At 45.5% G+C, this 13,537-nt stretch overlaps 1 protein-coding gene across 1 annotated transcript in view; it reads right to left on the bottom strand.

Annotated features, from left to right (window-relative positions):
- Positions 1-13,537, bottom strand: part of cdh22 (cadherin 22) — a 222,704-nt gene that overhangs the window by 19,494 nt on the left and 189,673 nt on the right. The window contains exon 11 of the mRNA XM_077197694.1: positions 4,681-4,932. Coding sequence (XP_077053809.1) covers positions 4,681-4,932 — 252 coding nt within the window. The remainder of the gene's footprint in view (positions 1-4,680; positions 4,933-13,537) is intronic.

Raw genomic sequence — 13,537 nt, 5'->3', positions numbered from 1 at the left:
ATCATGAGATTGTTCATTTCAGAAGAGGATCATGTCCTTTGGGACGACATTTAAATTGAATTAATTAGAGATCAATTTTTAGGTGCTTCGCTCACACATTAAAACTAATGTCAAGATGATGAGATATTTTCGAAGAATGAGTGGTATTTGTACATGAAAACACTCACCACAGTGATGAGTGTTGCGAGTAGTTGCTTAGGCATTGCTATGCGGTTGCTAATGTGTTTTACCAAATTGCTATGCAGATACTTAGATGGTTGCTAAGTGATTTCTTACTGTATTGCACTCTTAAGTCTGTGATATGACTGCTACCTTTCAACACGCCCCCTACTTTTGGCATACCCCTACCTTTCCACACGCCCACTACCGTTCGACACACCCCTACTTTTTGAAACACTTCTACCTTTCGGCACGTCCACTACTGTTCGTCACTCTCCCTACTTTTCAGCACACCCCTACATTTCAGCAAGCCTCTTACCTTTCAACACAACTCCTACTTTTCAGCACACCCCAAACATTCGACATGGCCCCTACTCTTTGGCACACCCCTACATTTATGAATGCCCCTACCTTTCAACACAACCCTTACCCTTCAGCACACCTCTACCTTTCCACACACACCCAACCTTTCAACACGGCGTCTATCCGTTCAGCACACCCCCAATGGTTTGACACGCCCCCTAGTTTTTGCCACAACCCCACATTTCAGCATGCCCCCTACCTTTCGACACACCGTCTACCTTTTAACAAACCCCCTACCTTTCAGCACACCCCGGTCCCCCACCTTTCAACACAGCCTCTACCCTTCAGTACGCCCCCAACCATTTGACACACACCCTACCTTGCAACACGCGCCCAACCGTTCGACCAACTCCCAAACTTTTGGCACACCCCCAATATTTCGACATGCTCCCTACCTTTAAGCACACCCCCTACCTTTCAGCACACCCCCAACCACTGGACACGCCCCATACTTTTTGGCACACCCCTACATTTCAGCATGAAGCCCAACATTTCGACATACCCTTACCTTTTGACACACACCCCCCATATTTCAGCACACCCCCTACTTTTTGGCACCCCCACCTTTCAACACGCCCCCAACCATTCAACACACCCCCTACCTTCCAACACACCCCCAATCGTTTGACCAACTCTCAACCTTTCGGCACACCCCCTACATTTCGACATGCTCCCTACCTTTAAGCACACCCCCTATCTTTTAACACGCCCCCAACCACTGGACACGCCCCATACATTTTGGCACACCCCTACATTTCAACGTGCTCCCTACCTTTAAGCACACCCCCTACCTTTCAGCACGGCCCCAACCACTGGACACGCCCCATACTTTTTGGCACACCCCTACATTTCGACATACCCCTTACCTTTCAGCACACCCCCTACCTTTAACATGCCCCAAACCATACGACACGCTCCGTACCTTTTATTACTCTGAACTGCAGATACCCACACTTGGCTGCAACAACAACTACAGTCAAAAATATTACGAAAGATGTAGTGATAGCTAATAATAAAAATAAAAAAAGTTTACACATCAAATTGTTGCCTTATTAGTTTGTCTTAACCAATTTCATGTTATATAATCACAATCTCAATGGCAACCACGTACTCAAAGGTCCTGAATCCAGAGATCAACCTGAACAACATGTTTGACGTGTTCAAACTTGACTTCTCCAGAGGGAAGATGATGATGAAAGTCAACAGTTTGGACACACTTTATATCTACTTGATATAAAGCCATGTTATTTCAGTATAATTTAGATAGGATTATAGTTTTTATTAATATTTAGAATTTTTTATGAATACATATATTTATTTAATTACAGTTATAGTTTTAATATTGTTTTTGTGTGTGTGTGTGTGTTTTTTTAAATATATCTATATCGTTTTTATTAATGTTTATTTCAGTGTTAGTTTTAGTCTTTTGTTGACTTGGCATTTCAGTTCAGTTAATGTTTATCTTATTTCAAGTAATGAAAATGTTTTTTATGGTTTTATTTTATAATAATATCTAAACTTGTTGTTTAAATGCTTAAAAATAGTATTTTATTCACAAAACTAATAGTGGATAGGGAAGAAAAAAGCATAAAACAATGCTTTCAAGGACTGTATTATTATTTTACAACAAGCTCTAATACTTAGGGTTAATGGTTTTGAAAAGTCCCTGACTAAAAGTATGAGCAATGATGATAGTGATGCTTGACTGAGCAAACATGGCTAATTAAACAGAAAGGATGTGCGTCTGATGACCCGCACACGACTTATAAATGATTTACCGCAGGAACGATGAGCAACAGGGAGGGAAAAAACCATGCTCAGCTGAGTGAGAACAATTCATGTGGCATACTTTATAAGCGACTGCAGAGGACAGAGAGAGAGAGAAAGAGGGATGGGAAAAGCTCTAAGTGGAGAGGAGAGAAATAAAGACAGATATACTGAGGCCAAAAGAAAGTCATAAAACTTTCAGCGATGACAACAGAACCGCAGTCCAACGGCTCTTCTACACAGGAACAGGAGTGCCGTGGATGTCTGGAAAGGCTGCTCTATTTAAAGCGCTCAGTGATCCGCGGGGACAGCGGTGCTGATGCTGCTCTTTTCACGAGCTTCCCTTAACTTACCAGTTCTCCACTAGAGAGGCTGGATGTCATTCACTGAGGCTTGTTTTGTGTGTGTGTCTTCGCTCTGCGTGAACAAAAGCTTTCGTACTCTTCCTGATAGAGGATGAGCAACTGCAGTCAGTGGGCAGAGGATGCTGTATGAAATATTGATCAGCTTTCATGTAATTCTAGTTTGGTTTTTTGCCTCCCGCCGCATTTGAACCCACGAACAAGGTTTTAAAGAATGATGATGGACCATTAAAAGAGTTACAGCGGTCGTAGAGGTAAACGTGTGTGTGTGTGTGTGTGTGTGTGTGTGTGTGTGTGTGTGTGTGTGTGTGTGTGTGTGCACAAGCATAAAAAATGTTCAGCACTTGCTTGACTCTATAGTCTGCTGGTCTCAATGCACACTACTGATTAAAGGTCTTATTAATCGATCCATAAATGCAGATAATAATGCTCAAACACACATTCTCAAGTGGATGTATTTGCATCTTCGAGATCCATTAGTCACTTGGTGATCTGTGTTTTGTTAAGGGTTTTGTTTGAAGGGTATACATACTGTATAAATTAAATGCATACTGTAGATAAAAACTGAATAAATCTTCTGGCATATTTACCACTTAAATTCTATGAACAGCATGCCACAAATAATAAATGCAGGAGTGAGTATGAAAGAATGGGAAACAATGAAAATCCATGGAAAGCTATCAGATGAGAACTGTGAATAAATGTTTTAAATATGCAGAATTTTAACATAATTTAATAGTCTATAATAATTATTTTAAAATTAAATAATGAAATAATGAATTAATTAAATAATGACTATTATTAGTAATAAATACAAATTATGCATTTAGGCATCGACTTAAAAAGGTTTTTAAGATCATGAGAAGCAAATTCATTAAAGTGTGCAAAATCTTTTGACTTGATTTTATGAGTTTTATCCATAGCAAACAGTGAATTCAAATAACAAATTTCATCAGTTCATTTGTTCACAATATGATTCAACCCCATGACCTCTGCAATGTTCTACCAGTCAAGCTACATGATGCTGGTAGTCAATATGCTGTCAAATCTGTCACACTGTTTCAAAGCTATAGCGATAACATAATATTGCATGCATACAGCATGAGACTGGTGTGACAGAATCGCAGATCAACTCAGTCTGTCAAAGTCTTTCATCGCAAAACCAGCAAAAAACAAACAAATAAAACTTGGTTACTTTTGCTTGGTACCCTTGTGAGTGTGTGATGCAACTATCTGTAACACACTGTTTACATTCAACGAACTCCACCCACAGGAATTACATCATTAATGCATAACAAGTTCATCCACCTAGAAAAGTAGTCCACGCTCAAAAGGACAATGCACAACACTAAAATGCATGCTTTACTTAAGTTTCATGCCCGCTTGGCTTCCTGAAGCGCACATTTCACATTTGTAGTTAAAGTGGCCATATAATACCCTTTTACAAAGTCTTGATTTAGTTTTTTTACTAGAACAGTTTTTCATGCTTGAATGTTCATTATTTTTCCCATATTCTCCATTGTTGCGGCTCCTCTCTTCCCAGTCTGTCAGTAACACTCTGTTTAGTTCCTGTCTCTATGAAGCCTCTCCTTCTGAAAAGCACACTGTGCTCTGATTGGTCGGCTGGAGCCATGTGTTGTGATTGGTCAAGCGCTTAGAACGTGTTTGGGAAATGTCCCGCCCCTTACCTTTCAACACACTACTAACTAACTCAACCAGGCCCCGCCTATGAATTATTGTAATGAGGAATATTGTTACATGTTCATTCCCGGAAGAAACTCAAGACTACAATGGAGGCGTTTCAGGGAGTTCAGAAACACTGACACTGATATAGAGAATAACTCCCGCTGGAGGAACTTTGTGCTTTGGAACTTTGCAGAACTTTTTCATACTCAAATAGAAATATTACAAACTTAAGAAAGAAGAAAGTAGAAAAAAAAACTAACACATAGGTCCTCTTTAATGCATTGAACTATATTCTCACAGACGTTAAATCAATAAAGAAAGTTGGTGAAGTAAAAGGTTTTACCTATGAGAATGAGGATGCACACCAGCAGTGCGATTAGAGCACCAGGACTGAGCGCAGTGGACATGACGTACGCCGTGGCGTTGCAGGACTGAATGGCCCCGTCCGGGTCACAGCCACACACGTGTATGGTGAGGGTCCCCGTGCTGCTGAGGGCCGGAGGGCCACTGTCCACCACCAGGATGGGCAACAGGTACACGTTCTGCTCCTGACGGTTAAACCCGGACCGCTGCGTTCGGATGCCGGCTGTGTTGTCTAGAGAGAGGAGAGGACAGACAGATTGTTACGTAATCTGGCTCAATATATGCAATCTGTTATTCAAACTAAACATATGCATTATATTATTATTACTGAAAAGGTGAGCCTGAAACCAGCCTAATTATACAGGACTTTTAATTACGACCAATTAGTCAACTTGCTGTTAAGACAACCCATCAACTTTCAACGCTTTTAAAATTAGGGGGGGGGAAGCAATAAATAATATAGTATATTTAGAAGTACAGAAGTTTGGGGTCGAAACGTTTCAAAAAAAGAAATGAATACTTTTCAGCAAGGATACATTCAAATTGATCAAAAGTGACAGTAAAGACGTTTAAACTGTTACAAGAACATTCTATTTAAAATAAATGGTGATTTAATTTTTTTTTTTTTTTGCAGCATCACCATTACAGAAAATACATTTTAAAAACATATTAAATAGAAAAGGCTTTTTAGTAAAATACGTATATTTCACAATATTACATTTTTTTACAGCATAATACGGTATACAGTATACTCTAAAAAAAGGTACAAAAGCTGTCATTGTGGCGGTACCTTTTCAATAAGTATACCTTTGTACCTAAAGTGTGCATATTAGTCCCTCAAAGGAACATATTGGTACCAAAAGTGGACATATTAGTACCTAAATGGTACATATTAGAACCGTCCCAGTGACAGCTTGTGTACCTTCTTTTCTGAACCTATATATATATATATATATATATATATATATATATATATATAGACATATTTTCCCTTTATTCTAATGTTATTCAAATTTTTGTTTAATATAAGCATATTTCGTAGCTGTACTTGGAGTCAATTTAAAAATATATAACACAATGAAACATGCAAAATTGTGCGGATATGATTTTGGCCAACCAACGATATATTAATAACTAAAAACAACCATAAATTAAACTCATTGCAGGCTTTTAGCAAGAAACAGCAGTCTAAAGTTCCCCAGAACTGCCCAAAAGCTTTTACAGCGGCTGCTGAAACGCCAGATGTATGAATGTGACTAACACTGACAAACAGCAAAATACTACAGCAACAGCTCAACTAATGGACTTGCATACAGGCACAAAAGCCATCCATCATGCAGGACATACATCAGTGTCACCTGCAGCGCTAGAGCGTGGCTTACTGATAAATACAGCACACGTTACCAGATCCGTTAGAGACACGGGACTTTTGCTGAGTAAAAGCACTATGACATTGTGACTTGACTGGACCAGTAAATCTTCTCTCAAAGGCTCTCTCATTTTCATAAACAGGCTATAGCACACACCATCAAATAGGCAACAAATCCATTTCCCTTTCTAAAGTCTAAAAACATCAGAAATGGAGACATTATCATAGCCAAACAACCGCTGAGTTGTTTTCCCTGCAATGAGCTGAAGTAAATACTGAGATCCGAACGCCAATGTGTTTTAAAATGGGACCGAGACACAGTCATTGATTGGGTTATGTCAAATCCATCAACCAATCATTTCTCAAAGAGCAAGGAGCCATGACCTTTCAATATTAATCTAGTTGGGCCGCGTCTTTCTGGAAAACACCTAAATGACAAAAAGAGGACGCAGAAGGAAATCATTGATTGAGTTCAGCACCTCGTATCAGCGCTCAGATTAGCTTCATAATTGATTTCGAGTCATCAAAAGCTGTGAATCAAATTTAGTGCTTACGTTTATAAGGGTTTCTGCACTTTTTGACCAATGAATTGCTATGAACTTTCCAGTCATTGGATATGGATTTTTAAAAGGATTAATTTCGCTAACAAGTCATTCAGAGTGACTCACAAAAAAAAAGAATCGACTCAAAAGAATGATTCGCTCACAAATCGGACATCACTAAGAGCGGGTTTTACTGTACACAAGACAACAACAATAACTAGCGGATGAAATATTGTAGAAAAGAGCTTAAAATGTGTGTGTATATATATATATATATATATATATATATATATATATATATATATATATATATATATATAAAGATTTTATTTAAATCCATAAATTCCATCTGGAAATAGAAAACACCATTTTAAATTGATGACCTTGGTTCAAACCTGGGTTCATGATTGGGCTTTTAAATCAAATTTGAAATGTAAAAATGTATTTGATTTTGCAAAATACAATATACATAATCTTTGAATTTCCATGCAGATTTTAATATGATACATATACACTACCGGGCAAATGTTTGTTATAATTAAGATTTTATTTTTTAAATGTTTAAGCAGCTCACAACGGCTGCATTTATTTGATCAAAAATACAGTAAATATGGTAACCATTTAAATAGGTGTTTTCTATTTGAATATAATTTTAAAATGCTGAATTTTAATAGCTGAGTAATAGCCGCTTTGCACAAAGGAATAAATTACACTTTAAAATACTATATTACAATAGAAAACACTTATTTAAAATTGTGATAATATTTCACAATATTACTTTAACTGTAATATTTTTTTTTTACCAAACAAACGTTTAATGAAATAAATGCAGCCTTGGTGAGCAGAAGAGAAAAAAAAAACTTAATTATTTAAAACTTTTGACCTGTATTAGCATATAAAATAATAAAATACATTCCAAAAAAGTGGATGGATACTTGAGCCAAAATAAACATGAATGACATCACATTAGATAACAAAATATCATATAAGACACAGATCCAGCCACTTAATCTGATGAATTACATTCACACATTTATACAGTGCAAATACTTGTTTTGGGCATCTGTATTTGCCAGACGGACTCATATTGTAAAGTGTCTGTATCAGCCGACTGAGGGCAGAACAGTCAATTTTGAATACAGATTATGGAAAGAGAACGTCCTGGTTGCGTATGCAACCCACCGTTCCCTGAAGGAGGGAACGGAGGACGTAGTCGACGCCGACTGAAATGGGATCTTGCTAGAGAGCCTGTCTTCTTCGAGTACTATTGAACGAGCCAATGTAATTGGCGTGCGTGATTCGCATCACACACTCCGCCCCCGCGGCGCGGGTATAAATACGGAAGTGGATGCACGCACTAGTTGCTTTTCGCTGAGGAGCCGAGAGTAACCCGGGGTCAGCGGTGGTCCAGCGGTAGTGGCAAGGGGACTACGTCCTCCGTTCCCTCCTTCAGGGAACGGTGGGTTGCATACGCAACCAGGACGTTCCCTTTCAGTCGATAACGTCGGACGTAGTCGACGCCGACTGAAATGGGATCAACCATTGAACACGCCATTAACGCTGCCACCTTCCAGTGCCTAAACCAAAGCCTCCTGATGCCCCCGCAAACTTAAGGCGGGGAAGGACAGGGCTTAGGCCAGGGAAGTCACTGCTGTTCCTACAAGACCACTGGGAAAGCGTTCCCCGTACGTTGGAAGGAAGGGACGCTGCGGAAGCCACATCCAACCCGAGGGAGGTAATGTGGAGAATACACATATGAACTGGGCGGAAACCGGGCAGTCTAACATATGGAATGTCACTGGGGTGGCTCCAGCCTAAGACGGGGGGAGACACACCGGACAGTGACGGCAGAGAGACTCTGCCGAGGGAAGACACGGGCTCACCGCAGGGAGCCGTATCGTGGAAGAATACACATATGGGGTCACCGAAGGGACCGCAACATATGGACCCAGCCTAACACAGGTTCCACACTGCTTACGAGTGGTAGGCCTAACACCAGACGTTCCGCACGTCCGACGTCGGAGGGGTGTGGAGGAACTCAACAGGGTTCAATTTTAAGGGAACTCAACTGGAGTAGAAAGGCGCACGTATCCGGTCCATAGGAGGGGAATGGCGCAGCAAGCCGACACTTGAACCGGGCTCACGGTGAAACTGGCTTCATCAGAAGGGAGCCCACGGGAAGCAGCGGTTCAACTAGGTGTCGTCCAGCCCCCAACTCTAGAATCTGTTTAGCAAAGTATATCGTCAAGGCCCAGGCGGAGCACTTTACACTCATCATAGAGGAGCTCAACACCTAAGTGGACATGTTGCATCTCGGATCTTTGCCGAAATGAAGGCAAGCACTAAGTGCAACTTTGCATGGAAACAGCCTTCCCTCTCTGCTGAATTCCAACAGATATTTGAAGAGCTGGTCTGAGGTCTATGACTTGCATTCTGTACACGTCCAAGCGAACGGACAGAGAAGCCAGGGCTGGATCTGCCTCCTCCAGGGCAGCGCTTGCAGGCTCACCACCTGCTCCTATTACGGGAGAGGTAGGAACCTTGGGCACAATCCGAGCCGGGGTCTCAGCTTGTGAGAGTTAGCCGGCCCAGACTCCAGGCACAATACGTTGACCGAAAGCGAGCAAGTCCCTACCCTCTAGTAGAGACCACGCGAGCAGGAGAACTGATATAACAGAATTTTTAACTCACTACCTGCAGTGGCTCAGGGGCGGTCTCTGCAGTGCAGTCGCACCAGGGACAAGGCCCAAGAGGATAAAGAGGGACACAAGGATCTACAAGACCTTGCTCCTCAGGAACCTGACGATCAGAACGTGCTTCTGCATACTTCTGCAACACGATGAGCGTCGTTTAAACACCGAGGCAACATCATTTTGAGGGTGATTTAGGAAAACAGCCTACTGCAACCCATTTTGCAGGAAAGAGAGCACTGAAGTGATCGAAAGCTTTCAGGATCTCCTCTGGAGAGAAGACGCACTCAACGACTAGGTTCCACTTCTAAAGGCGTAAGCACGCTACCCCATTCTAGGGGGTGCTCGCAGAAGTGATGGTAACTATCACACATTCTTGTGATAGCCACCTGAACCTCCGCATTCAGATGTAAGACCGCCCGGAATCCCCGGGGGAAGAACGCGTGTGCCATCGTGCCCCGCCCCCGAAGAGTTTTCCGGGGAAGTCAGGAAGGCTGTTGATGGGAGCCAGGTCTAGTTGGGCCAATAAGGGGCAACTATGAAGACCTGTTCCTCTCCTGACTTGGCACGTAGGTGCAAGTGACGGGCGCAAAAGACAGGAGCATTGCTCAACACAACATGTGAAGATCACTGGGCTTCAGGAGCATTTTCTGCTCAGCACTTGGGTGTGACAAGTTCACTGAGCTTCAGGAGCATTCCTGCTCAACACCTGAGTGTGATAAACTCACCGAGCTTCAGGAGCATTTCTGCTCAACACTTGAGTACGAAGAACCTCACTGAGCGACAGGAGCATTTCTGCTCAGCACTTGAGTGTGACAAGTTCACTGAACTTCAGGAGCATTCCTGCTCAACACCTGAGTGTGATAAACTCACTGAGCTTCAGGAGCATTTCTGCTCAACACTTGAGTGCGAAGAATTTCACTGAACGACAGGAGCATTTCTGCTCAGCACTTGAGTGTGACAAGTTCACTGAGCTTCAGGAGCATTACTGCTCAACACCTGAGTGTGATAAACTCACTGAGCTTCAGGAACATTTCTGCTCAATACTTGAGTGCGAGGAACTTCACTGAGCACCAGGAGCATTTCTGCTCAGCACTGCGTGTGATGAATTCACTGAGCTACCTGTGATGGACTCACTGAGCTACAGGAGCATTGCTGCTCAACACCTGAGTGCGATGAACTTCACTGAGTTTCAGGAGCAACTCTGCTCAACATGAAGTGTGATGATCTCACTGACCTGAGCAGCGCAAGGCGACCCTGAGTCGCCGTCACTTCTTAGAAGGCTCACTGGGGTTAAACGTATTCTGCGGGCCCCTGGGGCAGCTGGGACCCAGTGTTTGTCCAAGGGTAGTCCGCTCGGTTTACCCAAACACTGGCGGAAAAATAAAACCGGGGGGCAATTGAGCGGCCCCGGAATGGTCAAGACCCAGCGGACCCAGGGGATGGAGTCTCCACTTGCCCTGGCTATAACTGTCGTGAGGCTCGATGGCGGCACGATTGAGTAAGCGGGAGGAGTGGAACAAGGCGCCCTCAGAAGCGTCTGACTCCAAGGAGGAGGTGACGGGAGAGTTTGTGACACCCGCAATGTCTAACAACTCGAGGCACGAATGCCCGTGTAGTCGGGGGTCGCCCAGGCCCCCGTTAAAACACGCCCTTTGTACATGGCCCCTCTGCTGAGGAGGGTTTGGCAGCAGACCGGGATGAACTATAGTCACACAGGGTGAGCTGCTCTGCCACGGTCACCTCAGGACTCGATCGTAAAGCTAGCGCTGAAGCGGTCACATACGGAGGAAGCCAAAGGCTGCGGCTATCGTATACCCCAGGAGCCTCTGAATCTTTTCAGTGGGACCCTTTCTCACTTCAACACCAGCTGGACACATTCTCACTGGAGAGACGTGTTGGACCGAGTACCTCTCCAAAACTGAAAAAGAGATACTCAGCCCGTGGGCGAGATTACTCTCTTCCAGTTGACCTGAAGACCCAACGGGCTCTGGAGCACTCGAGGGGAAGGACACTACGTGTCTTTCAGGTCAAAGCTGCAGACCAATCTTGGGCCCAGATGGTCACGACCCACCACCTAGTAGCACGAAGAACGAGTTTACAACTGGCCTTCGAACCGGCTGGAGGAGCGGCTATATCAAATCCTTCGCCAGCAGGATAAGATAAGCACGCACAAGTCAGGAGCACTGCTCAACACTCGGTGTGATGAATATCACTGAATTTTCAGGAGCACGTCTGCTCAACACCTAATGTGATGACTATCACTGACTTGAGCGGGGTAGCCGAGCCTGAGGTGGGGCAGCAAAGTAGAGAGTGTGGTGTTAGTGTGCTGTGCAACACTTACCTGTCTCCACAAGCGGCAGGGGGCGCGTGAGAAGGCGGATGACCGGGTCCTCGAACGCACCAAGCTGCCTGCTGGCGACCAAGGGGGAGCTGAGGGGTGTAAGGCTATACAGGGTCACACCCGCCAGACTGGCCCTCTTGGGACCCAGGAACAGATGAAATTGCTCTCTCTTTGAAGTGTGGGTACCGCTTGCTCCGCTTTTTTTTTTTTTTTTTTTTTTTTTAGGGAGCCAGCGGCGGAACAGACACACACACAAACAAAGGCTCCACCCGGCCCTCACCCGGGGGGAGGGAGTGATCGTGCCACTCCAAGAGCATCTCATCCATTCCTGGGCGGCCCGCTCCGGAATGCTTCCGCTGTCGCTTGCCACCTGGCTTGGCAGCGCCTGGAGCGGGCTGGGCGTCTCTACTGCGGCCGGCTCCCTGCTGAGGCCTGGGTGGAGGCTGCTGCGGAGGGCCAGCAGGAGCGGCGGCCGGAGAACGCCCACGGCGACGAGCAGGCGGAGGAGCTGCCACCGGCGGCGGGTGGAGGCAGCAGCTGGCCACCGGGGCAGGATGTGCCGGATGCCTCCGTCTGCGCTTGAGCGGCAGAGAACTGTTTGATGCAGTTCTCCACCGCGTCGCCGACCAGCCCAACCTGGGAAATTGGGGAGACCAGGAACCGAACCTTGTCCGCATCCGCCATACCAACCAGGCTGAGCCAACGAAGGCGCTACTGGACCACCAAGGTGGACATCGCCAGACCGATCACGCACGCTACGACACCCGTACCCCGGAGGGTGAGGTCGGATGCAGTGCGGTGCTCACCTATGAGCGTACGGTCTGGATTACCCTCGTGCATGCCATGGGTGCCCTAGCCTGCAGCAACGCCATAGCACGCAAGAGGAAGGGGCTTGCCCACAGGCTTTGTAAGCTCTGCCCGTCGGAACGGACGAAACTCACAGGCCTTAGGGGGGAGACGAGGATCCCCCCAAAAGGCAGCGGCCGCCGGACACAGGTGCACCTGTGTCGACAGACCGCTCCAATGGAGGGACACCTCGCAACCCTTCACCGTTCCTCCATCAAGGGTAATGAGGGGGAAAAGCTATTCAGGCAGTTTCTGGCAGAGAAAGATGCTGTTCACCACCTGATAAGCTCTCCATGCATTTCGGGAAAGAAAGGCACTGGGGCGGCGAGCTGAGAACCAGCGCGGCCCGCCCCAAGATACCAAACTCCAGATTCCAACCGAGACTGAACGGGACACGGTGGAGGTTCCACTCGAGCCCGGCAGCCTCGGCGGCCCGTTTCAGCATAGCTGATAATTCTGGATCCGGCTCGGGCAACATTGAACTCCCGGAGGGAGACAATGCAGCCGAGTCATCATCTCTAGAAGTCAGCTCACCCTCCGATGCTGCAATCGGCGTCCTGTCCTCCAGGGGAGCCCCGAGTGAAACCGCTGGCCCACCCATTACAGATGGACCAGCAGACAACACAGGAGGCTCCAGTGGTTGCAGTGGAAGGGAGGAGTGAGGAGCCCACAGGGAATGGTTACCGGGCGGGACATCCAACACTATCCTCCGGTCACCCATCCCACACAGCACCCGAGGGTGGGGCATGGTAATGGGGACTCGCTCTCCGCGAACGAAGGCGAGTCTCGCCCTCAACACTGCGACAGTCATGTTCCCACAGTGAAAACATGAGCTGTCCACAAAAGCTGTCTCAGCGTGCTGTAAGCCAAACACGTGACACAACAGTTGTGACCATCAGAGAGAGACAGGGAACGACCGCACCCAGAAACGCACGGGCGGAATGACATCTTGAAAAAGACGCAAACGCAACCGTGTTGCTCTTTCAGAAAATAGGACCGTCACCAGTGCCGGAGCACACAGGGGAATGACCACGGCAACACTGAAC

The sequence above is a fragment of the Siphateles boraxobius genome, unplaced genomic scaffold (genome assembly GCF_051911475.1).
Source record: "Siphateles boraxobius isolate OS27281-9 unplaced genomic scaffold, OSU_SipBor_1 41, whole genome shotgun sequence".
In the NCBI taxonomy this organism is placed as follows: domain Eukaryota; kingdom Metazoa; phylum Chordata; class Actinopteri; order Cypriniformes; family Leuciscidae; genus Siphateles; species Siphateles boraxobius.
The sequence above is the reverse complement of the archived record's forward strand: the minus strand, read 5'-3'. Positions and strand labels throughout refer to the sequence as shown.